Source organism: Felis catus, chromosome E2, assembly GCF_018350175.1.
Source record: "Felis catus isolate Fca126 chromosome E2, F.catus_Fca126_mat1.0, whole genome shotgun sequence".
Lineage (NCBI taxonomy): Eukaryota > Metazoa > Chordata > Mammalia > Carnivora > Felidae > Felis > Felis catus.
In genome coordinates this window covers 57,720,802-57,742,360 of record NC_058382.1, presented here as the reverse complement: position 1 = coordinate 57,742,360, position 21,559 = coordinate 57,720,802, and the positions used below count along the sequence as shown (strand labels likewise).

At 60.3% G+C, this 21,559-nt stretch overlaps 1 protein-coding gene across 1 annotated transcript in view; it reads right to left on the bottom strand.

Annotated features, from left to right (window-relative positions):
* Positions 1 to 8,333: 8,333 nt before the first annotated feature.
* CRISPLD2 (cysteine rich secretory protein LCCL domain containing 2) overlaps positions 8,334 to 21,559 on the bottom strand; it is a 60,170-nt gene continuing 46,944 nt past the window's right edge. Inside the window, exon 15 of the mRNA XM_003998300.5 lies at positions 8,334 to 10,913. Coding sequence (XP_003998349.2) covers positions 10,859 to 10,913 — 55 coding nt within the window. The 3' untranslated portion in view covers positions 8,334 to 10,858. The remainder of the gene's footprint in view (positions 10,914 to 21,559) is intronic.

Genomic DNA, 21,559 nt, shown 5'->3' with positions numbered 1-21,559 from the left:
GTGGTGGTGTTTGGGTGTGAACCCCAGGGCTGCCGTCCCAGCCCCGAGGCCGCAGGCCAGCGAGTTACACACTCAGAGCCGGTTTCCCACCTATAAAAAGGGCTAACTCTACCCACCGCATGGACTTGCTGGGAAACACGTGGCCCCCTCCCCGCCTCCCCTAGCTTTTCCTCTCCTCCTGCCCAAACCGTTCCCGCCTGGAAGCCTTCCCAGCTCCCAGCCTGCCCCAGACAGGGGCCGGGGGCCCCTCAGCACCCGCACCTCTGCGTTGGAGTCTCCCCGTCCTTCTCCTGTGTCTGTGGGTTCTCAGAGGGCAGGGGTGAGTCTGCCTCTTTGACCACGGGTCACCTCCAGTGCCCGACACACACAGGTGCTTTTGTCCCCGTTGGAGCTGGCGGGGGGTGGGGTGGGGAGGGGAGGGTGTCCGGGGCACCTGTGGCACCTCAGGGCTGCCCACCCGAGCGTGAGGATGTCCTGCGGCCACTCGGCGGGCTGAGAAGGCACAGGTGTCCGTGTTGGGGACGTCCGTGCCTGAGCGAGACGTCCAGACTGCACTCGTGACGGCACCGGGTTTTCTAGTCATTATACTCTGTAACTTTTTATTTTGGTGTAATTGCAAACCTGCAGAAACGTGTGTGTGTGTGTGTGTGTGTGTGTGTGTGTGTGTGTGTGTGAGATACTACAGCGACACATGGGTCCCTCCTGTTCTGAAACGCCTCCGTGTGGATTTCCTACCAACAGGACTCTGACCTACCGCAGCACGACCCGGGTCGGGGACACACGACCACTAGGGCAGGACGGTGTCTTTGGTTCCCCGTGAAACTACGGTCGCCCGACACCCAGCCCGTGTCGCGGCTGCCCCCACCCAAGCGCTCTACGGCCGTCCCTGCACCTGGGCCCGCTCACTTGCTGTGGCTAAGCCGGGTCTCTCGTCCCCCTAATCCGGAGCCTTTGCCTCTCTTGACTTGCTGTTTTTGAAGAGCGTGTTTCTCATTTGGACCCGCGAGCTGGGAACCGGGACAGCCGTTCTGAGCCAAGTTTGGAGAATGAAGCGCGTTACGAAATGGATGCCCCCACGTCCGGTCGGCACCCGTGTCCTGCCACGTGGCTCCGGCCTGTGGCTGTGGCGCGTGCGAGGGTGAGGGTGGCCCGGCCCAGCGGCGAGGGGCATGCTCCCCCACCTGCCTGCTGAGGCTCAAATCCCAGGGCCGTCCCTTCCAGGCTGGGCGACCGTGGGCAAGCTGCTCACCCTCTCTGTGTCACGTGGAATGGGGACGACACGGGCACCCACCCCGTGGGATCGCTCCGAGGACTGAGACGTCACTATTCGTAAGGAGCCCATGGGCAACAGCCAAGTGCCGCGTGCTGTCGTGAGCAGCTTCCGCACAGTCTCAGGGAGTCCCTGTCACCCCCCCTGGGAGACAGGAACCGTGACTGTCCCCCCGGTGCCGATAAGGAAACGGAGGCACAGAGAGGTTAAGGTTAGGGAGCTGGCCCAAGGTCACACAGCTAGAAGGTCCACGCCGGGGCTCTAACCCACGGGCTGCTGACCCTTCGGTTACCCCACCCCCATCCGATGGTCCTGGGGTGAAAAAAGTCCGGGGGGAGGAGGGCTGACGGCACAGGCATGAGGGCGTGGGGAGAGCATCCCCAGGAAGCGGAAGCCCCGAGATTTGAGACAGCGGGGGAAACCGAGTCGCGGCCACGCCACGCGGGGGTGAAGCCCCGCTCAGGCACCTACCGGCCGTGTGACGAGTTTCCGAGGCAGGTGGCTGCCCCGCTGGCACCCCGAGGGGGGCACTGAGGCTGGGCACACCCCACGAGGCAGGCTGAGCTGGGACGCGGCACTGCGTGCGCGTCCCCAGCACTCCCTCCTCGGTCACCGAGGGCGGCCGGGTCTGTGCGGAGCCCGGCCAGGACCTGGCTTCCGCCTCTTGTCTGCGCATCCTCGGCTGGACGTTGGAACTCACGCCTCGGTTTCCTCCCGGGCAGGTGGGCACGACCACTCCCGTGACGCGGGGCTGTGGTGAAGACCGTGGAGGCCCGGCAGGCTCAACCCGGTGAAGAGAATCAAGCGGGCCCTGTGCCGTGACTTAGCGGCCTGTTTGCCGCCGTCCCCGGGCGAGCGGGGAGGCCCCGGGGAAGGATCGAGGGAGGAGGGCAGTGGTATGGTTCCAATTAAGCTGTTTATGTGCGTCCTTGTCCGGCGACAAATGTCTGCAGTGACGGAGGATGGTGGTTTCAGTTTTCCGTTTGGGATCAGACGTCTCGCGGGGAGTGGACGGTGGGTGGTTCTCGACCCTCAGGCCTGCTCCGGGCCACCGGCTCGGCCAGGGCGGGACGGTCCCCCCAGGCCTCGGCCCAGGGCCGCTCGGGGTCCTGACTGTTGTCCCTACACACCTGGGCCCGCACACACCCCTGCGTAACAGCACCAGCTTGTTTGGGGGTAAGACCAAGTTCACGAGCATCCACACCCATCAGCAAATGCTTCTGTCTCCACTGACCCATTTGGCCAGAGCGGGCCGTTTCCAGGCCAAGCCGGACAGGGAGGGCGGAGGGCTGCAGGCAGATAGGAGGGCCTGGTAATTTCCATCTTGATTTTCAAAGTCCCACAGAATGTGCAGGCGAGCCAGCGCAAGTCCGGCTGCAAGGAAGCTTGACAGGAAGCCTCTGCGGGGACGGCGGCCCGGGGTGGGCCCGCGGCCGCGGCTGGCGAGGCGCCTGGCCTCAGTGGGCCTCGGCTTCCTCGTCTGGAAATGTGGCGTCCACACCTGCCTCGTGGGCTCGTGAGGAGGAAGAAACGTGAGGAAGGAAGGAAGGGAAGAAGGAAGAAAGGGAGGGAGGGAGGAAGGAAGCAAGGAAGGAAGGAAGGAAGGAAGGGAGAAAGAAAGAAAGAAAGAAAGAAAGAAAGAAAGAAAGAAAGAAAGAAAGAAAGAAAGAAAGAAAGAAAGAAAGAAAGAAAGAAAGAAAGAAAGAAAGAAAGAAAGAAAGAGAAAGGAAGGAAGGAAGAAAGATGGATGGATGGATAGATGAAGGAAGGAAAGAAGGAAGCATGGTGGATGGATGGTCTGGCTACAGGCTGGGGAATTCTGCAAATTCTGGAAGGAAGTAGGGGAGGAGTCCCTTCTAGGCTCCTGTTTCCCAGGCTGACCTGGGAGCTTCCTCCCACCTCCCCCACCTGGCTCCGGCACAAGAGGAGGTCACAGCTGGCCCTTCCCAGTGCCCTTCGCTCCTGTGAACAGAAGAGGGACTTGTCACCCAAGGACACTGAGGATCCCACAGGACCTCAGGGAGGGCGGGCGGACCAGGCGGGAAGGTTCTGCAGCCGGGGAAACGACGCCCAGGGTCACGGCACAGAACCGGTCTGGTGGCACCCGCCTGCTGGGTGGCTGAGTGTGGGCTTGTGGCCCCGGCCGGGGGCCTGGACTCTCCTGTCAGCCCCAGGCCCGCGGTTGCCACGTGAGACACAGGAGACCCAGTTCAATTTGACGTGCAGATAAACAATGAACCCCCAGAAGCCCCCACCGTTCCCCTGAGAGAGGTCTCTGGACACCAGCTTCCTTGCATCAGGGGCTCCCAGTTCAAGGCCAGGGGAACAGGACGCTTGGGTGCACCCTCGCTGCAAGGGAGTCTGGGAAGCGAGCATCAGATGCTGGCAGTCTCTCCAGGGGAGGGGGGGCTCCGCCTCACGGGCTGGGGAGCCCCCCAGACGATGGCCGGCACCTGGCTTTAGGGTTGTCCTCCCCTCTCCTCCGGAGAGCCCGGGGAGACGGGCCAGATCCTCCCACATCTCTGTGTGTTCCGTGAGGTTTTGGCTTTTGCGACGCCAGCGTCCTTCCATCTCCGCCAGAGACTTTCATGTCTATTTACATACAATCCCCGCTGAAAGGAACTAGGGCTCCTTGGAGAAGACGGCTGATCCAGGGCCAGGGCGAGGAGAGTACAAGACGAGCCGGGAACACGTTGTCGTGCCAGAAAGTTGTGCCAAAACGGATAGGACCATGTCAGGATCACGGAGAAGCCAGCTGGAAGGCGCCCCCCCACCCCTGCCGCAGCCGGGGGTGAGCGGACAGCGAAGGAGGAAATGATAGAGAAGGGCGTTGTGTAGGCACGAAAGAGGACTCGGCGAGCCGTCCCGGGGTGTGTGTGCGTGCGTGTAAGGTATGCATATCACGTAGCAAGTACTTATAAGACACAAAACCCAACACGTGTGTGCGTGGGAAGAAACGAGGAAGGGGATGGGCCAGCATCTTGCCAACCAATAAAGGTGGACGGCACAGTGTGATCACAGAAGTTTCCGTCGGGCAAGTTACCATCTGACAACTGCCCTGGGATACTCGTTTCGGGCCAGAATGATCTCCGAGGGCTAACACCAGCCACCGAGGGTTTCGGGGGGAATGGGGCGTCTACACGGTCTCAACACACGTCTCCGCAGGTTAATGATCTGGAGGGTGCGGGCGGAGGGTGTATGGGAATTCTGGTGCCGTTCTCGCAACCGCTCTGCACGGCCGAAACGATGTCGAAATAAAGAGCTGAGAAAACAGACGCCAAGCCTGGCTGGAAACTTAAAAGCCAAAATTCACCCTCTTGTGCTTGGGCTGTCCCTCCGGGGCCTCCCTTCCCCGGGGCCGGAGCCGGGAGGGCGGGTGCTGCCACTATATCATCAACTGCTAAGAACCTGAGGTCTTAGGACCAGAGGACCCAGAAAGTGGGGGGGGGGACCCCCAGAAAGGAGAGCGCTGCAGCGGGGGCGTGTCCGAGTCTCCGCTGACCCTTGAACTGCGCAAAAGCCCAGAGCCGCGAAGGCCGGCAAAATCCAAACGATTTCGGCTGCAGGCCGTGCAGTGTCAGAATTTGAGTCCAGGCCAAGTGAATTTCCCGCTCAAAGCAGAACAGTCTAGTCTCCCTGGTGCGTTAACACAGTGTCGAGATACAACCTAAAATTACCAGACGCGCAAAGAAACCGGTTTGCAAGGTCCACACTCGAGAGAAGGGGCCAGTGAACTATGGCTCACAAACTGTCTACTTTTTATTTTTTTTTATTTTTTTTTATTTTTTAACATGTACGTCCAGATGAGTCAGCATATAGCGCGACAATGATTTCAGGATGACCTTGTTAAACGGCAGCATCTATTTGGAGCCCAGCCCGGACCTGGCACATAGGGGCACCCGCATAGGTGAATTCCTTTGCCGCCTTCCCCTGTCAGGGGGGTGTTGGGGGCGGTGGGACGGGGAGGAAACCCCCTGGAGACCGCAGCCACCATGGCGTAAGGAGGTGAAAGCAGGTGCTTGCTGCCGGGCCGGCCCATCCCCGTCCCTCGTGGTGACAGCCACAGGGCACACGGAGACATCTCTCCCCCCACCTCAGAGCCAGGCCAGGTGCCGACGGAGGGAGCAGCACGATAAACTTAAACTTTTTGTTGAGCTTATCTATTTATTTTGAGAGAGAGCGCGCACGAGCCGGGGAGGGGCAGAGAGAGAGGGAGAGAGCGAATCCCAAGCAGACTCCGCGCGCTCAGCACAGGGGCTCGAACCCACGAACCGCGGGACCGTGACCTGAGATGAGACCAAGAATGGGACGCTTAACCGACCGAGCCACCCGGGTGCCCCTTAAGGATCCGGACGAGTTTTTAAGCCCCACTGGAGGTTCAGGACAGGTTTCGGTTTGGTGTGAAACACTGGAAAGTGGATAGGTGACCGACGGAAGGGACCCCACGCGACATGATGGCTCTAGGACCCCCTGCAGAGCCACGAGGCTATTGTTCTTTCCTTCTTTTAGAACGAAGCTGTCATGGTCTCAGGATTTCGTGGCCCCACGTCACCGTCCCCGGGTCCTCAGGGCGCTCCGGGCAGGGCAGCGTCGGGAAGGGCAGGTCTCTGCCAGCAGGCCAGAACCAGGGAAGGGGCCTTAAAGTCATTCCGGTCCGAGATTCTTCCAGCTTCTGCTTGTATTCTTCTAGGGACAGGGAGCTCACTCCCTCTCCACGGGAGCCCTTTCATCTTTGGGCAGGTCTGCCAATTAGGTAGAGATCTGTCTCCCTGGGGCCCCACACCCGTGGGCGTTAGCTCTACCTGTGGTGCAACAGGGTAACTGTGCGTGCACGCCAGGTGTGAGCACATCTCAAGTGTGGCCCCACCTAGTCCACAACCACCCGGTGGAACAGACACCGTGACCATCGCCCTTTTATGCAGGAGGCCGTGATGCTCAGAGAGCTTTAGGAGCTTGCCCAGCCTCCCACAGCTGGCGGAGTGGAGCTGGGATTCGAACTCAGGCACATCTGGGTCCTGACTCGTAACTCCTTGTGCCCCCGCTACGGAAGCAAGTCTGCACGTGTTCAAAACAGCCTCCGAGGCCCCCTGGGCCCTCTCTCTGCTCTTAGGGAGCCTTCCCGTTCTTCCGGGGGCTGCTTGGGACAAGCCTAGGAGTGGGCATGTGGCCTGTTTATGGGGAAGGGGACTTAGAACAGCCCCAGTGGGTGACACCGGGAACGATTTCTTCCCTGATGAGACGAACATCGTGGGAAGAAGGCCCTTCCAGTCCCGCCCAGCGACCTGTCTCAAGCCCTGAGCATGGGGACGGCGTGGGTAGGTGGGGGGGGGGCATCCTGGGCACCGAGGAGGGGTGAGGATTTGTAGGGATGTCCGCCAGGAGCCCCCAGGAATCATCTGGTTTACCCCCCCCCCCCCGGGCACCGGTGATCGCCGTGAGGCCCCAGAGAGCAGAGTGGCTTGTCTGAGGTCCCGGTGCCGGTAAGAGGTGGGGACGGCCCAGGGACTCCCCGGTGCGTGCTCTCTGCCGCCGTGTCACCTGGTGCTGAGCCCCCACGACACTCAGCACGGACTCACACTACTCTACCCCGTCTCCGGTCACTTCTACGAGGAGGAAGGTGGCCCCCTCCTCGCGGCCGCCGCCTCCCCCAGCCGATGCTGCAGCTTTGACACGCGGAGGTTTGGGGACAGCACAGGACTGAGGTGTCCCGGGACATCAGGACTTCCGGATGCAGGAGGAAGGGGCTGCAGACCCAGGGCGGGGGTGCGGGGGGAGGGAGCTTCCCGGTGGCCTGTGAGAACCGCCATCAGGGCACTTCTACGGACTTGACCTTGCACTCGTCAGAAACCAGCGTTCGCCCAACACCGGTCGCTGTCCAGTCTCCGTGAGTTGGGCGCCCCAGTCGCACAAGCGCTCGTGTAATATTTTTAATCACATCGACATTTAAACAGCCTAAATATACTCATCACGGAGGAAAGCTATCCCACCCCCAGTGAAAAGAACATAAACAGAGGTGACTGAGCACACAGAGGCAGAAGCGTGGACGGTGGACGAACAGGGCAGCCAAGCCCCCGAAAGCCTCCCGCGACTGCCGCGTATTGGGACGCGCGGGGACACACGGCTGCGATCTCACCGAAAGGGGCTGGTGTGCCCCCTCGCTCCCCAAGTCCATATGTTGAAGCCCTGACTCCCAAAGTGACTGTACTCGGAGACGGGACCTCTAAGGAGTTCATTAATTCAGGTTCAATGGGATCATAAGGGTAGGGCTCTCGTCCGATAGGACTGGTGTCCCTCTAGGAAGAAGCGCCAGGGGCACCTCGGTGGCCCCGTCGTCGAGCCTCTGGCTTCGGCTCAGGTCATGATCTCACGGTCCGTGAGTTCGAGCCCCGCGTGGGGCTCTGTGCTGACGGCTCGGAGCCTGGAGCCTGCTTCGGATTCCGCGTCCCCTTCTCTCTCTGCCCCTCCCCAACTTGCGCTCTGTCTCTCAAAAGCAAATAAACATTAAAAAAATTTTTTTTTTTAAAAAAGGGAAGCAAGCAAGCAGCAACACGAGGGATGCACGCACAGAGACAAGAAACGGGGGAAGGCGGCCGGCTTCCCAGCCCTGCGGACGCCTTGACCGTGAACGTGCAGCCTCCAGAACTGGGAGAAAATAAATCTCTGTCGTCTGAGCCCCCGGGTCCGTGGTGCTTGGTTGGGGCCGCCCGAGTGGACGAACGGCTGACACACAGCATATGCTCCGGGGGCGAGCAGGGTGTGCGTCACTGGGAGCTCGAGAAACGTGCAGGCGCCCGGGCCCCCGCCCAGACCCGCTGGGCCGGAAGCTGCATTTTGGCAACCCCCCTCCCCCCACCCATGCCCGGTCTGCACCCTTTAAGGCACACCCCTCTTGCCGCTTGTCAGGCGGGGGTCTCCCCGAGGCTCCAGAAAATACCGCGGGGACTGGCACCCCCGGGCCCGTGTGTCACACGCGTGGCGTAAACACAGTCGCGAGGCGGTTTCCAACGTTTTATTTTACAGACTGTTCGGATTTGCCCGACGAGAGACACGTCACAGAGACACGTTAGAAATCAAACCGGGTTTATTGAAACAACAAAACAAAGGCAACGTGGTCCCCGTTCGTGCAAAGCACACACACACACAATTTACAATAAACTTTTTGTACACAGGAAGTAGTAAAATACATCATTTTTCATAGAAAAAAGCACACATGTAAGCTGCAGGCTGAGTGAGCCTACAGACAATATAAAAAAAAAAATCAGAAAGAACACGGTGGGGGGCAAAAATCGGAAGGAAACGAGGACTTTTTCGTTTGGGGGGCAGGGTCAGACCCTGAAACACCGCTGGCCTGATTCGTCGTCTCTTTGTGGGTCAAGTGCCCACGGGGGCAACGGGTCCTGCGAACACGCGAAATGAGAGATGGTCTCTGACTACAGGGGCCGTGCCTTCGTCGGCCTGTTTCCATCTTCGGAAGGAAAATGGTTCCAGTTTCAAAACGTTTGGGAGCACGGGAGGGACGAGTTCCGGTTCGGGGCGGTGGGGGGGGGAGGGAGGGGGGATGTGTCTATCCCGTTAGACGGGCCGGTTCATAAGACATGCGGGGACCCAAACGAGCCCCCAGATGATGGGCTGGACTCGCTCTGGAAGTTTCAGACTCTCCCTTGGGTGGGACGCCTTCACGGCCAGCCCCCCCGGGACACCCGCGGGCCGCCTCGACTTCTAACAAGCCCGGAGCCCCAGCGAAGCCACAGCCGCCAAAGGCCGGTCACAGAGGAGAGTCTGATGAAGCGGAAGTCCCGCAGCACAACCCTTAGAATCCAGAAGTTTCCAAGTACCCAGATCTTGGGCTGTAACGAGACCCGTCACTGACAGGCTGACCAAATTCTTCTGCTCTGACATTCGGGGTGGAGACGTCAAAACGTACAAATTACTACAAGCCCACAGGGCACAGAGCGGGGAAGCGGCTAGTTTCAGCTCTGCGCGCGAAGAGTTTCACGGCTCTCACCAACTCCCTCCGGCCGGAGGGAAGCCATTCACCTCCAGTCTGTGAATTTAGTCGGGATGCACTCAGCAGCCTGGAACTTCCTTCCCCGGGGGAGGCTTCCTCGTCCGGACCATCCCAGCTTTGCTTTAAAACAACCCCGACAAAACGAAACACGACAAAAAACCCGTCTGCCGGTCCCTTGGCCTTTCAAATATTTTGACGGCCAGGTGAGATCGGGTTTGAAACCGGTGTTCCCAGAGGTGACCTGCCGGCCGGCCGGCCGGCCTGGGGGAGGCGGGGAGAGCGTCACCTTCTGCGGAACAACGCTATTTACCAAAGGGTGTTTTCTTGCCCTGTGGGTTTTTGGTCTGGGCTTGTGAAGGACTTTTGCAAAGTGGAAACCAGAGAGCCCCACGCTCCTCAGAGCCGGAGGAACGTCTGGCAAGAGCCGTTCCACAAAAACAGGAAGAGAGATCCTTCTAGAGTGTTGCTTCTTTTGCTGTTATGCCGCAGGACGGTTTCATAACCACACGCGGCCCCCCCCTTCCCAGAGCTGCTAACCTCGGCGAGGAATGTACTGAGGAATCCATTCCTCCCGCTGCTAAAAACTGGGTCATCCCACGGATGGGGACTCTGCACATCTGACTGCCACTTTTGCAAGGCAGCAACGGAACAGTGGAACCGACGGGCGCTAAGAGTTTTGTTTAAAAAAAAAAAAAAATTAAAAAGTGAGGCTGTCGACAGAACCACTCGCAAAGCAAAGCCCCGGTGGGAAACATCGTGCATAAACCAGTCTGGGCTGGGGTGAGGGCCACGGGGCGGGGGGGGGGGGGGAGGGGGCAAAGAAAGGATCCTGGTTCATTTGTCCTCAAGGAGACCAAAGGTCACGGCAGCAAACAGACGGGCCACGCAGACACAGGGAAGGACGAAGACGAGATAAATCTCTGGGGTTACTGCGGAACCCTAAAGAAGCCAGCCCTGCCGTCCGCAGAACCAGCCTGTGCGAGGCAGGGTGCCGGCGAGGACGGGGACCGGGGCCGAGCCCGGGCCTCACGTCCCCGGCCCCTCGTTCCAGCCCATTTGTCTGACCAGCAAACATTAAACCCATTTTCCTCCACTGGTGGGGACGGACTGTGTTTTCAAAGTTTTTAAATAACCACCTTCCACCCCCTTCCTGAAACCCTTTGGATGCTCCCTAAGCCCCTTCCCGCCCCCGCCTGCCTCCCGGCGTGAGCTCCGGGTCCTGCCACGTCCGCAGGCCTGGAACCTTCCCCACCCCCCCATCCCCCCCACCAAAGAGCACCGGGAAGGAGCACCTTGGCGACTGTCCCTGCAGAGGGGGCGCTCGGACCGAGACCCCGGCCTCAGCAGGGCCAGTCACCAGCCGTCCGGCCGGCACCCCAAGGGCGCGGTTTCTCCGTGTGGTTTCAGACAAAGGCACAAAGGGTGTGACACTGAACGCCATTGACAGGAAAGTTTCCTGCCTCTCTATATCCCCAGCCCACCGCCCCCCCCCCCCCCCCGCCCCAAGTGAAAAAATAAAAATAAAAAGCAAAACCCTGAAGCCCTCTCGAAGACGCCCCCTTCTCCCCGGCGCTGGGAATTCACTGCCTGACGGCAAAGATCCGGAAGGCCTTTCCGTCGCGAGGGGTCCTCAGGCTGAAAAAGAAGGCAGAGGCCACGTTACCGCAAGGTCTGGAGGGCGTTTTTCAGGTAGCCGGGAAGGGGGAGCTGGGTGTCCCCTGGCCCCAGGGTGGAAGCATCGTGGCCCAGGGACACTCGCCCGCAACTGCTGGACACACGGCGTGCCCCTGCCAGGAACAGCTGGCAGGCTCCACTCTTTCCGCGAGCCGGCCCGGGGGGCGGGAATCTAGGTCAGGCAGGGCCGCTAACTCATTCTCCTTGAACTCCGGGAGTCGCCGGCCCAGCCTGTCTGAACCGAGCGCACCCTCCGAGACCGCTGCTTGGCATCGGCTGCCCCCCGCCGGCTCGACCGGTGGCCGTCTGGCTGACCGATCGGCAGGACAGCATCGTGACGAGGACGCCTGAGCCGCTGTGATGAAAATAGCACACGGGCTAGGCTCGGAGGCCGCACGCTCTGTACGCGCCTTTGGCCTTCTTCCCCGGGGGCTGCGCGAGTGACCCTGGCGTGCAGGCGAGGAGGCTGAGGCAGCGAGAGGGAAGCAGGACTCCCCCGAGGCCACGCAGCCGCCCCAGGTCGCGCATCTGGTAGGTAACAGCCACCCTCTCAAGGCAGGGGTTAAATCCCGCAGCTAACTGAAGGCTTTCAACACAAACAAAAGCAAGACAGCGCTGCTGATTGTCACAAAGCCACCAAACTGACCCCTTTTCGGTGTCCAACCCAGTGATTGTTAGTGATTTTACGGGCTTGCGGAATCCCCTCCACAAACCCCCCCGAGAAAACACCACCCGCACCCAGTTTGGATCAGTTCCCCTCCCACAGGCCCTGCCACCTTCCGTGCGTATAGACTGGCCCGTCCCGGACACTTCGCGTAAACGGAGTCACACACGACGGGGCCTCGTGCCGCTGGCTCGTCTCGCGCAGCTTGGTGTCTCTGGGGCCCATCCCCCGTGGTGGCCTGGTCCCTGCTTCATCCCTCGTTAGGGCTGCGTAACGCGCCCTTCGGGGGACGGCCCACATTTTCTTCACCCATCCCCCGGGTGAGGGGTATTTACACCCCGTCCGCTTCGGGCTCCCAGGGCGGAACGCTGCTGTGAACGTCTGTCGATGACGTGTCCGTAAGGACACGTGTCGGCCGATTCTCGGGGACAGACGGCTAGGAGCCGCACCTGCGGGGTCACACGTTACGTGACGGCTCTTTCTTAAATAGCCGCCAGAGGGTTTCCCAAAGCAGCCGCACCGCCGGACGTGACCCCCCCCCCCCGCCCCCGCCGCACGTGAGGGGTGGGCAGGGTCCCCACGGTGTCACCAGCACCTGCCGTCTCACGGCTTCGTAGGCGGCTGCATAGTACTCGGTTGTAGGGAAGCGGCAGCTGACCGGGTCCCTGTTCACGGACACTTAGCAGGTCCCTAATACTCCGCTCTCGTCAACGGTGCCACGGGGGGCACGGGACTTTCTGCACGGGTCTGAGGGCACCCGGGGATCAGCCCCGAGGAGTAGAGCGGCTGGATCGCAGGACACGTGCTTGTGCAAGCCGGGCGGCTTGCCCGACGGAAGGTTCCAGCGACCGACCAGTCCCGTCGACAACATGCCCGGCGGCCCGTTCAGCCCACCAGCTGGCCAGCGGCGCGTGGGATCCGGCTTCTGGTTCTGGGCCATTCACAAGTAGGGAGGGGCGTCCAAACGGAGCTTTCATTTGCATTTTGCTCGTCCCCGTGAATGAGTCTGAGCAGAGGAGTAACAGCCCGGCCGTGACGTCGCCATGACTTCCTGTGTGGGGGGGGTCTCCCCTCCCGCCGAGAGGGGCCCGGGTTGGAAACTGTGGGACCGAAGGGCCCCCGCGCTCTCAGACTTCTCGGCCAGGGCGGCGGTCCTCGGGAAGCAGGCCGCTCGGAATTCCTGCCTGTTTTCCCCTCGCCTCATGGCAGCTTCGTGCTCTTGGCTACCCCGGGGCTGAACTTCTGGAACGGGCATCCGATGGGAGCACTTGGCGAGATGGGGCTGCGAGGAAAAGCCAGGCAGTCCAGACGGAGCAGAAGGGGGGCCGCCGGCCTCCGTGCCAGCAGCTCCCCCCGACCGCGCAGGGGGACAGTGGCCGTGCCGGGGCCGCGGTTACCCCGGCCGCCCTGCTGGTTTCTGGAAAGCTCGGGTTCCAGGGCCCTCCTCAGGCCTCTGGGCTGCGAGACTTCCCCAGATCCTCTGCCCAGATGAACAGTCTGGAAGAACCACCCAGGGCCGCAAGGCTCTCGGCCATTCCTCGCGGCGGGCAAGCCACGCTGGGGAAAATACCAGGGCTCGTGTCTCTGACCTACTACTGTATGTTTTGCAAACGGGGCAGGGGGTTCTCCGCGTCACAGGGCCCCAAACGACCCAGGGACGGGGGGCCCTTCAGGAGGTCATCCGGCCAAGCACCCAAGGTGCCCGCGTGACTTGCCGACCCCCACCGAGCATCCCCATCGAGCAGCCCGCCCACGTCGGGGACGAGGGCAGGCCCACCGAACGGGACGTGTGTTTCTTAACACATCAGACCAGCGGGCGGCCGTCGCCCAGGGGGTCGGCACCACAGGCGTGGGGCTCGGCCGCTGTCTCAGGCCAAGAGTCCCTCCAGGTTTGGGCTCCCCGAAAAAGCCTCTGGGTGGCTCCCCATCTGTTCGTGCCCCAAACGCTTACTGAGCTGCAGTCCTGCCGGCCTGTGGGCGGCTGTGCGGGTCTGAAGCGTGGGTGTGACTGATGGACCGTAAACCAGCCCGTCCGCCCTCCGGCTCTACACCTCGCCCTCGATCCTCTCTGGACTACCTGGGACGCCCAGACACAGAAGGGAGCGCCCGTCGCACAGCAACTCCGGGCGATGTTCAGAAAAGGGGTTTTAGGAATCCCTCAACGGGTTGTGAACCCACTTCTGAATTTGTTCATCCGGCCACTGTGAAGCTGAACACCTACTGCGTGCCAGGCACGGGCCGCGTGCTGGGGACACGGGGTTAACGGGGCGGGTGGGGTTCTCGCTTTCACGGAGCCCAGGCTGGTGGTAGGGGCTAAACGGCTACGTAGGCTAAGAGATAATCCCAGAGAGCGACGGGTCCTTGGGGAAAGCCACCCGGGGATACGGGATCAGAGGAGGGCAGCGGTGAGGGACGCAGGGACATGGGACAGAGCAGCGTGGGGAGGCAGCAGCTGTAGACGCAGGGGTGGAGAAGCCCTGGTCAGGGAGGCGGCATCTGTGCGTTGGGATGAGCGACAAGGAGATCCCCCCGCCCCCGCCACACACACGAACGGGAAAACACGGCAGCCGGGGGTCCGGGGTCGGGTGAGAATGGGTGCGACAGCCCTGGTCTCAGGGCGTCCCCGGAACGGAGAAGCCAGCGCGTGATGGGTAACGAGGAGGAACGAGGCGTCAAGAGGGTGGACGGACGGGGGGATTGCATCAGCTGTGACCCTGCGAGGTAAGGGGAGGGGGGCTCGTCCCGGCCGCCCTGGAGGCCGCTGGGGGCCCGTGTCACCAGGGGCTGATGTGCTGCTGTGACCAGCCCACTGAAGGGAAGTTGCCTTGCGACACTGTCGGGAAAGCACACGGGCTTGTGCAAAGATGTTCTCTGCTCCGTTGTTTATCACAGCAGAGAGCACAGGAAGCAGGCCGGACGTCCGTCGGCTGGGTTAGAAGCGGTGGTCTGTCCACACAGGGGGACAGTGCATAGCCATCACGTGGATGACGGCGTGGCCACATCGGACGTGGCTTGGAAGGACCTTCGCCAGCTGTGGCTCGCTGGAAAAAACCATTAGCCTGACAATACAGGGGGTCTGACCCCTTCTAGGTAAAAACAAAAACAAACAAAAAAAAAATAAGGTTCTTGCGAACAGAAAAAAATCTGGAAGGAAACACACCAGAATGTTCACAGTGGTTGTTTCTGGGACTGGGATTTCCAGAGGTAATTTCTTAACTTTAAGACACTTTGAGCAAATGATTTTAGGACTTTAATTTCTTAAGATTCGTTAAAACATTTTTTTTTCTAATGCTTATCTCTTTGAGAGTGCAAGCATGTGCAAGCAGGGGAGGGGCAGAGAGAGAAGGAGAGAGAGAGTCCCAAGCAGACCCTGAGCTGTCAGCGCAGAGCCCTCCGCGGGCCTTGAACCCACGGACCGCGAGATCACGACCTGAGCGGCAGCCAAGAGTCGGAGGCTGAAGTGACTGAGCCACCCAGGCGCCCTCGTAACATCGATTTCTTAAAACCATTTTGAAATGTAAATTGTTTCCGGAGGCCTAATTTTATTTTGAAAAGAAGAACAGGAAGGAAGGAAGGAAGAGAAAGCCAACACGCAAGGCCCTTGCAGAGCTGGGGAGAACCAGAATTGGCGGGAGAAGCCTCGGGAGCCCCTCGGGCTGACTCAGCGCTCCAAGAGCCTCAGCTGTTGGCGAAGTCGTGACCAGGGCGCCCTGGGAAGCGTCCAGGGTCTGCGGCCTCAGGGGGTCACAACTCAGGCCCGGTTAGCGGTCTGCAGCCTTCCGGTGGCCACTCACCCCGACCCCCCCCCCCCCCCCACCGCGTGAGCCCGCGGCCCTGCCCAGCTGGACGACCCGACAATGCCACCGCGGTCCTTACGCAATCTTAGCACCTGTGGCCCCTGCAGCCACCCCACGAGATCTCCAAGGTTCTCGCCACTTACAGAAAGCGAACCCAGGCTCGGCGAGATGATGCGATTTGTCCCCAATTAAACACCTGTTTCAGGTGCCACCAGGATGGGGACCCAAGAGGGTGGAGACCCCGGGACCCTCTCCTAACCGTCATCCTAAGCCATCAGGCTGTGGCCCTGCTTTCTCTGAGGGTGACACTGGCCCACCCCAGGTCGCAGTGGGGGGCTGGGGTGCGGGGAGCCCCTTGGGAGGGGAGGCTGCAGCCCCACGAGCAGCCGCGAACACAGGGCTGCGTCCTGGAGCCGCCGGTGAAGGCCACTCCGGGAGGGACCGATGGCCGCTTGGTCGCGCACACAGACTGCATGACGGCACAGCAGGGGATTCGGGGCGGCCTGTCCCCGGAGAGACCGTGGGCTCACCCACGAGCTGGCAGCTCGCTCCGCGGACTCACGGGACCCAGCGTCACAAGGACTGCGGGAAAGGAACTCCTGACCGTCCTTCCGGCTTTTAAGCGTGCGATTTCTTTTTTATTATTAAGAAATATCATTCCTATGTGTGTGTGCACACACGCGTACATAATATGTATAAATGCACGCGTGTGTATATGTGTGCGTATTTTGTTTGTTTCAAGGAGGTGAAGCCTATTCTCCCAGAGTCTCACCTGTTTACTGATCTCTCAGGAGATTTCAAGAGTCAGAGTGCGGATCTCATCTGCAGGACCTTGGCCGATCCACTTTGCTGAGCCTGCTTTCCGCACAGGGTGTGTGAACGCGCCCTTTCCTTGGGGACATTGGGCAGAGGATGTGAGTCTGTCCAGGGCAAGCGCCGGGTCGGGGCGCGCACCCAGCAGGAGCTCGATGGCCCCGAGCTGCAAATACTGTCCTTCCTCCTGAGTTTAAACCCCGTTCTCCCACCAGGGGAGGGGTTTCCCCATCAGCGCCTGGCACCTGGCGGGTACACGCACGGTGATGAACGCGTTAGCCGCACGAAAGCATCGACTCCGGGGAACCGTCTTCCGTGAAATGTAAAAATATTTCGGCGTGATACGAGCTTCATTTTGATTTTCATGTGCGTTGTCTGTATGGGGGCGGAGGCTGGGGGAGGGGCAGGATGCCCTGAAAGGCTATGAAGGGGCAATTCACGGAGGTTAACCGTTGGGCACCTGTAGGGAACCCTTATTTTCTACTCCCTAGACTTCTTATTTAAATAAGTACGTACTTCTTTTCTAATAAATACTTTTAAAGTTACAAACAAGCGTACCCGGGCACTAAAGGCTCACTCGACCCCTCCTGTCTACAGTGGGGCGTCACGCGTACTGGTGGAGAGCGTGGGCGCTGGGGCAGGCGGCCTGGGTTCGAGTCGTGGTTCCGGCTCACCTCACACGAACCACTTAACCTCTCTGTGCCTCCCTTTCTTTACTGATAAAGTGAGGATTCCTGGGGTCCCCCCATCATGGGGCTCTTGGGGGAATCAGGTGTGCCAACGTGTGTATAGACCTTAGAAGGTGGGAGGGGAAAACCCACCGGTTTGCGAGCAGAGGGAGCCCGGCGCCCGGCCTTGGCCCAAGCTGGCGTGGGGGAGAGGGCAGAGCTCATCTCATCTGGAAGCAACAGCTTCGTGGTGCCGGCTCAGCTTCTGGGCGCACGGAGAGATTTTCAGACGCCCAACCCTTGAGAGTCCAGAGCCGGGGTGCCCAATATGGCAGCCGCCAGTCACGGTGGCCACGGAGCACCTGTGGCTCGCCCGAACTGGGGGGGTGCTCTATGTGTGCAATACGCAGTGGACCCCAAGGTCTTATTTGAAAAGGAGAATGCATATTCTTTCGTAACTTCCTATTATACACGCTAATATTTTGACATCCCAGCTAAAATCCCACATATCCTAAATATCTCCTCCCATTCCTTTTTACTGCGTCTACTAGAAACTTTAGAACCCGTGTGGCCTGAAGAGCGTGCCAGACGGGCCCCGGGAGGACAGTGCCGGGCCCACAAAAGCTGCTACATGGACTGTCCACCTTTGGATGCAGGTCCGTCCGCACAGATGCCACAGAGACCCACGGGTCGTGTCTGTTGACAACAAGTGACCAAGAACATTATCTGTCATTGTTGGTGCATTTCCCAATCTCTCCTTGTGAAACCTGCCTTTTCAAAATGGTCCCGGTCTAGGAAAAACTCCTGAACGGACATTCACCCAGATGTCCAGCTTCTTTCTGAGAATATTCGGGCAAAGTCCAGTTCTAACGTCAAAAGCTCTTCCTGATAACCTTTCCTTTCCTCCGCTATCCTTCCCGGACACGTGTGTCAGGACCGAAGATGCCTGTCCTCTTACGATGCCCCAGTTCTACAGACACCTCTTTCAAAACTTTCAGGAAATCCTCTTTTAGAAAAAAAAAACAAACAAGAAAAAAACCCACCACTAAAACCCAAGTCACTTCACTTTACAGCAGAACCACCTTTGGCCCGTGTGCTGAGAATTCTGTTCAGGAGGCTTTTGTTTGTTTTTCTGGAGGATTCCCTACGTTTACAAGGAAGTTTGCTGTGAACAGGTCCCCGAGGGTCCAGCAGCCACAACTCCCTTGGGGACCCACTGTGACCGCTCTGGGGTCCCAGCAGGCGTTTGGGACAGAGCCACCCTCCCGGCCCAGGCTTGGTTCCCACGGTCCCTAATGGGAACAGGCTCCGCGGAGACTTCTCAGTCCTGGCTCTGTGCAGAAGGTTGCTGAGGTCCCATCGAGACAAGGGCAGCGGGGGGGGGGGGGGGGGCCTGGAAGGAGCCATGCCTCCGAGGAGGGGCCTCCAGATAGTGAGACGGGCCCCTGCTGGATGTGCTCAGCCCCCCGAGCCTCCCTCCGTCATAGTGATGCCCGGGGCCCTACTTCTGTTGTCATTTTTCTGGTCATCTGTGCCCCCTCTAGATGACAAGTCCCACAGGGGCAGAGATCAGGCCGTGTGCTCCCTGCTGGGTCCCGGTGCCTGGGACACGGTGCGGGCTCGCCAAGTGACAGGGGAGGGCACACCGGAAAGATGGTGGTAAGGAGGGGCTCCTGGGCGGTGCTCTCCCTCCAGTCCTGAAAGATAGTCCACAGAGGCTCTCGCGTGCGTGTGAGAACCACAGCGCCTCGAGGTGCGCAATGACCTTGTAAGTTGCTGTGGCGACGAGGGCCACCGGCTTCACCGGGCACTCACGGTGAGCCACCGGGAAGTGCTTGGCACACACAACCTCCCCACAACCGCGTGACACAGGAGGGACCGAAGCCCAGGGAGACGCCCACCCGAGGACGCCCAGCTGGCGGGCGGGGGGAGCAGGGTCCCAAACGCCATCGGGCCCCGCGTGCCCTCCTGGCCTCGCCTCTTGCCTGCGTGCAGGGTGGACCCTGTCATCTCGCTGCCCCGGGGCCCCGGGACGCCGGGACCCAGCCCTGGTCCTGGCACCCCATGAAAACGCAGCGAAAGAATGAAGTTTAACCACAAACGATCGGAATCCCGCACGGCGTGTGCCAGGGACACGACAGGCCGCCTCACGTCACCGTCCCGCGTGCGCCAGGGCCCCTGGAGGCCGTGTCCACACAGAGTGCCCAGCCCATTCCCGGAGCTTTGGACTCAGCAGGCCTGGCGGGGGGGGGGGGGGGGGCAGGCTCGAGAATCCTCCTTTCCAGCAAGCTCCCTGCTGATTTAGATCCTGCTGGTCTGGGGGGCCGGTCTGAGACCCCCCGCCTTACCACTACCCCAGGGGGCAGGTACTATCACCTTCCCCTTTACAGGTGGGGAAACTGAGTCACAAGAGCGCATCCGAGGAGGAAGGGGAGCAGGATCTCAACTCTGCATTTGCCTAGAAACTCACTAGAACCTTCTGAACAGCCCAGCGGCCATCAGGCACTTCGGGGCCTGGGAAGGGCTGCCTGGAAGGTATTTATAATGACGGCAGCCACCCTGGGGGGTCCCTCAGGAAGAGAGAAAAAATGACGGGTTTCCCGGGGTGGGGTTGGTTACAGCAGGGAAGAAGCCACTTTGGGGACCCGTCCCGGTCCCCTGCCGTCCCCGGACACCCACCTGTGGGGGCCGCACGTGAAGCCGTTGCGGCCGCCCTCGGGGGGCCGCTGAGCTGCTCGGGGGTGAGCCGGGCAGAGGGCACGCGGGCCGGTCACCACACTTCTCAGCAAGACCGTGTCCTCTTTGAGGGGAACAGGGCTCAGCAGAGCGGTGTCCCGGGATTTCTTTCCCGCCTGCCCAGGAAATTCCACCTAATCACTGCCTTGTTTCCCTCCCATTAAAACCAATGGAATTTCCCTTCATTAGGCTTTTTCCAAAAAAGGTGGCCCAGGCTAAAGAATATGCCAAGGCTGTTAGCTCTGGCGGTTCCGGGCTAAGGGCAGGGTTACCGCGGGGCCCCTGGGGGTCTGGATGTGATTCTGCCGCGTCTCCACGTACAGCTGAGACTCCCCAGCAGGCTGGGAGGCCGGGAGGCCGGCACGGGCACCGAGCTCCTTGGAGCCACGAAAGCCCAGGCTTCAAGGTTCCCGGCAACTTTTACGTTCTAGATTTTATACTCTTTTTCAAAAGAAGGCCCCCTCTGGGCGCCTGGGTGGCTCAGTCAGTTAAGCATCCGACTCTGGCTCAGGTCACGATCTCGCGGTCTGTGGGGTCGAGCCCCGTGTCGGGCTCTGTGCCGACAGCTCGGAGCCTGGAGCCGGCTTCGGATTCTGTGTCTCCCTCTCTCTCTGTCCCTCCCCTGCTTGCGCTGTCTGTCTCTCTCTCAAAAATAAACATTAAAAAAAATTTTTTTTTATAAAGAAGGCCCCCTCAAATATAAAATGTCAGCATTCCCCTCTGTTATGGGCTCAATTGTGTCCCCCGCCCCAATTCCTATGTTTAAGTCCCAACCCCCAACGTCTCAGAAGGTGACCGTATTTGGAAAGAGGGTCTTCAAAGGGACAACTAAAGTAAAAGTGAGCTCACGAGGGTGGACCCTGACCCAATCAGACCGTCCTTAGAAGAGATTAGGACGCAGATTCGCAAAGAGGGGGGGCCGCGTGAGGACACAGAGTTGGCCGTCTACACAACAGGAGAGAGGCCCCAGAAAAGCCCCCCACCCACATGTGGCTCGCGGACCTCCAGCCTCCTGAACTTTGAGGATAGAAATGTCTGTGCTCTGAGACCCCCCTGCAGCACTAAGAAGAAATACACCCCCGACAGGGATCTGCCCCTGGGTGGTCTGAGAAAGGCTGGTGCCTTGTGTGAGCTCACGGGGCTCTCAGGAGGAGGCCCCAGGACTGGGGCCTGGGTCCCCGGGCTGTGAGGCCTGGGACTTGCTTCCACGGACAGCAGGGCACAGGTGAGAATGAGCGGCATGGGCCAGAAACCGGTCTGGCAGCCCGAAGCGGCGCTGGGACCCCTCGTGAAGAATGTTCTGGAAAGGCGTACCCAAAGCCTTTGACGTTTGCTCCAGCAACTGAAGCAAACGATTGTGGCAGGTGCAAACGTCCCCTGCAAGGCTGCTTACCACGGTGACGATCAGCCCCTGGGCAAAGCGCTGAACTGTCCAACCGGGAAGGGGGGCACGGTGCGCTCACCGGACGCAGTCGTGTGGCCTCGCCCACAGCGACACTGGGAGCGGGTTTGGGAGCGGCCTCCGTGACCTACTGAGGGCTCGTCGCTCTCAGACGGGCACTGGATTCATCCTCCAGCAACCGTGCGAGGCCAGGACCAGTTTGGTCCCCCATCACGGGTGAGGAAACTGAGGCACCAGGAAATGGGGTGGCGGCTCACGGTCACAGAGCTGGCGAGCGGCAGAGCCTAGTCTATTGGATGCCAGACCCTGGGCTCCTCCTTCCGTAAGTAACTATACTGTCACCTCGCTATAGAGGACCACCGCGTCACCACGATCTGCCCCTGCTTGCTCCGCAGGGGACGACGCACGCTCCTCCGTGCCCAGAAAAAGTCCCACCGCGTCTCCCGGGTGCTTCTGAGCTTTCGTCAGAGAAAGAAGTTCTTGTTTTTAAAACAGAAAGGCAGAGAATTCCGGTGGGAATGCCCTTG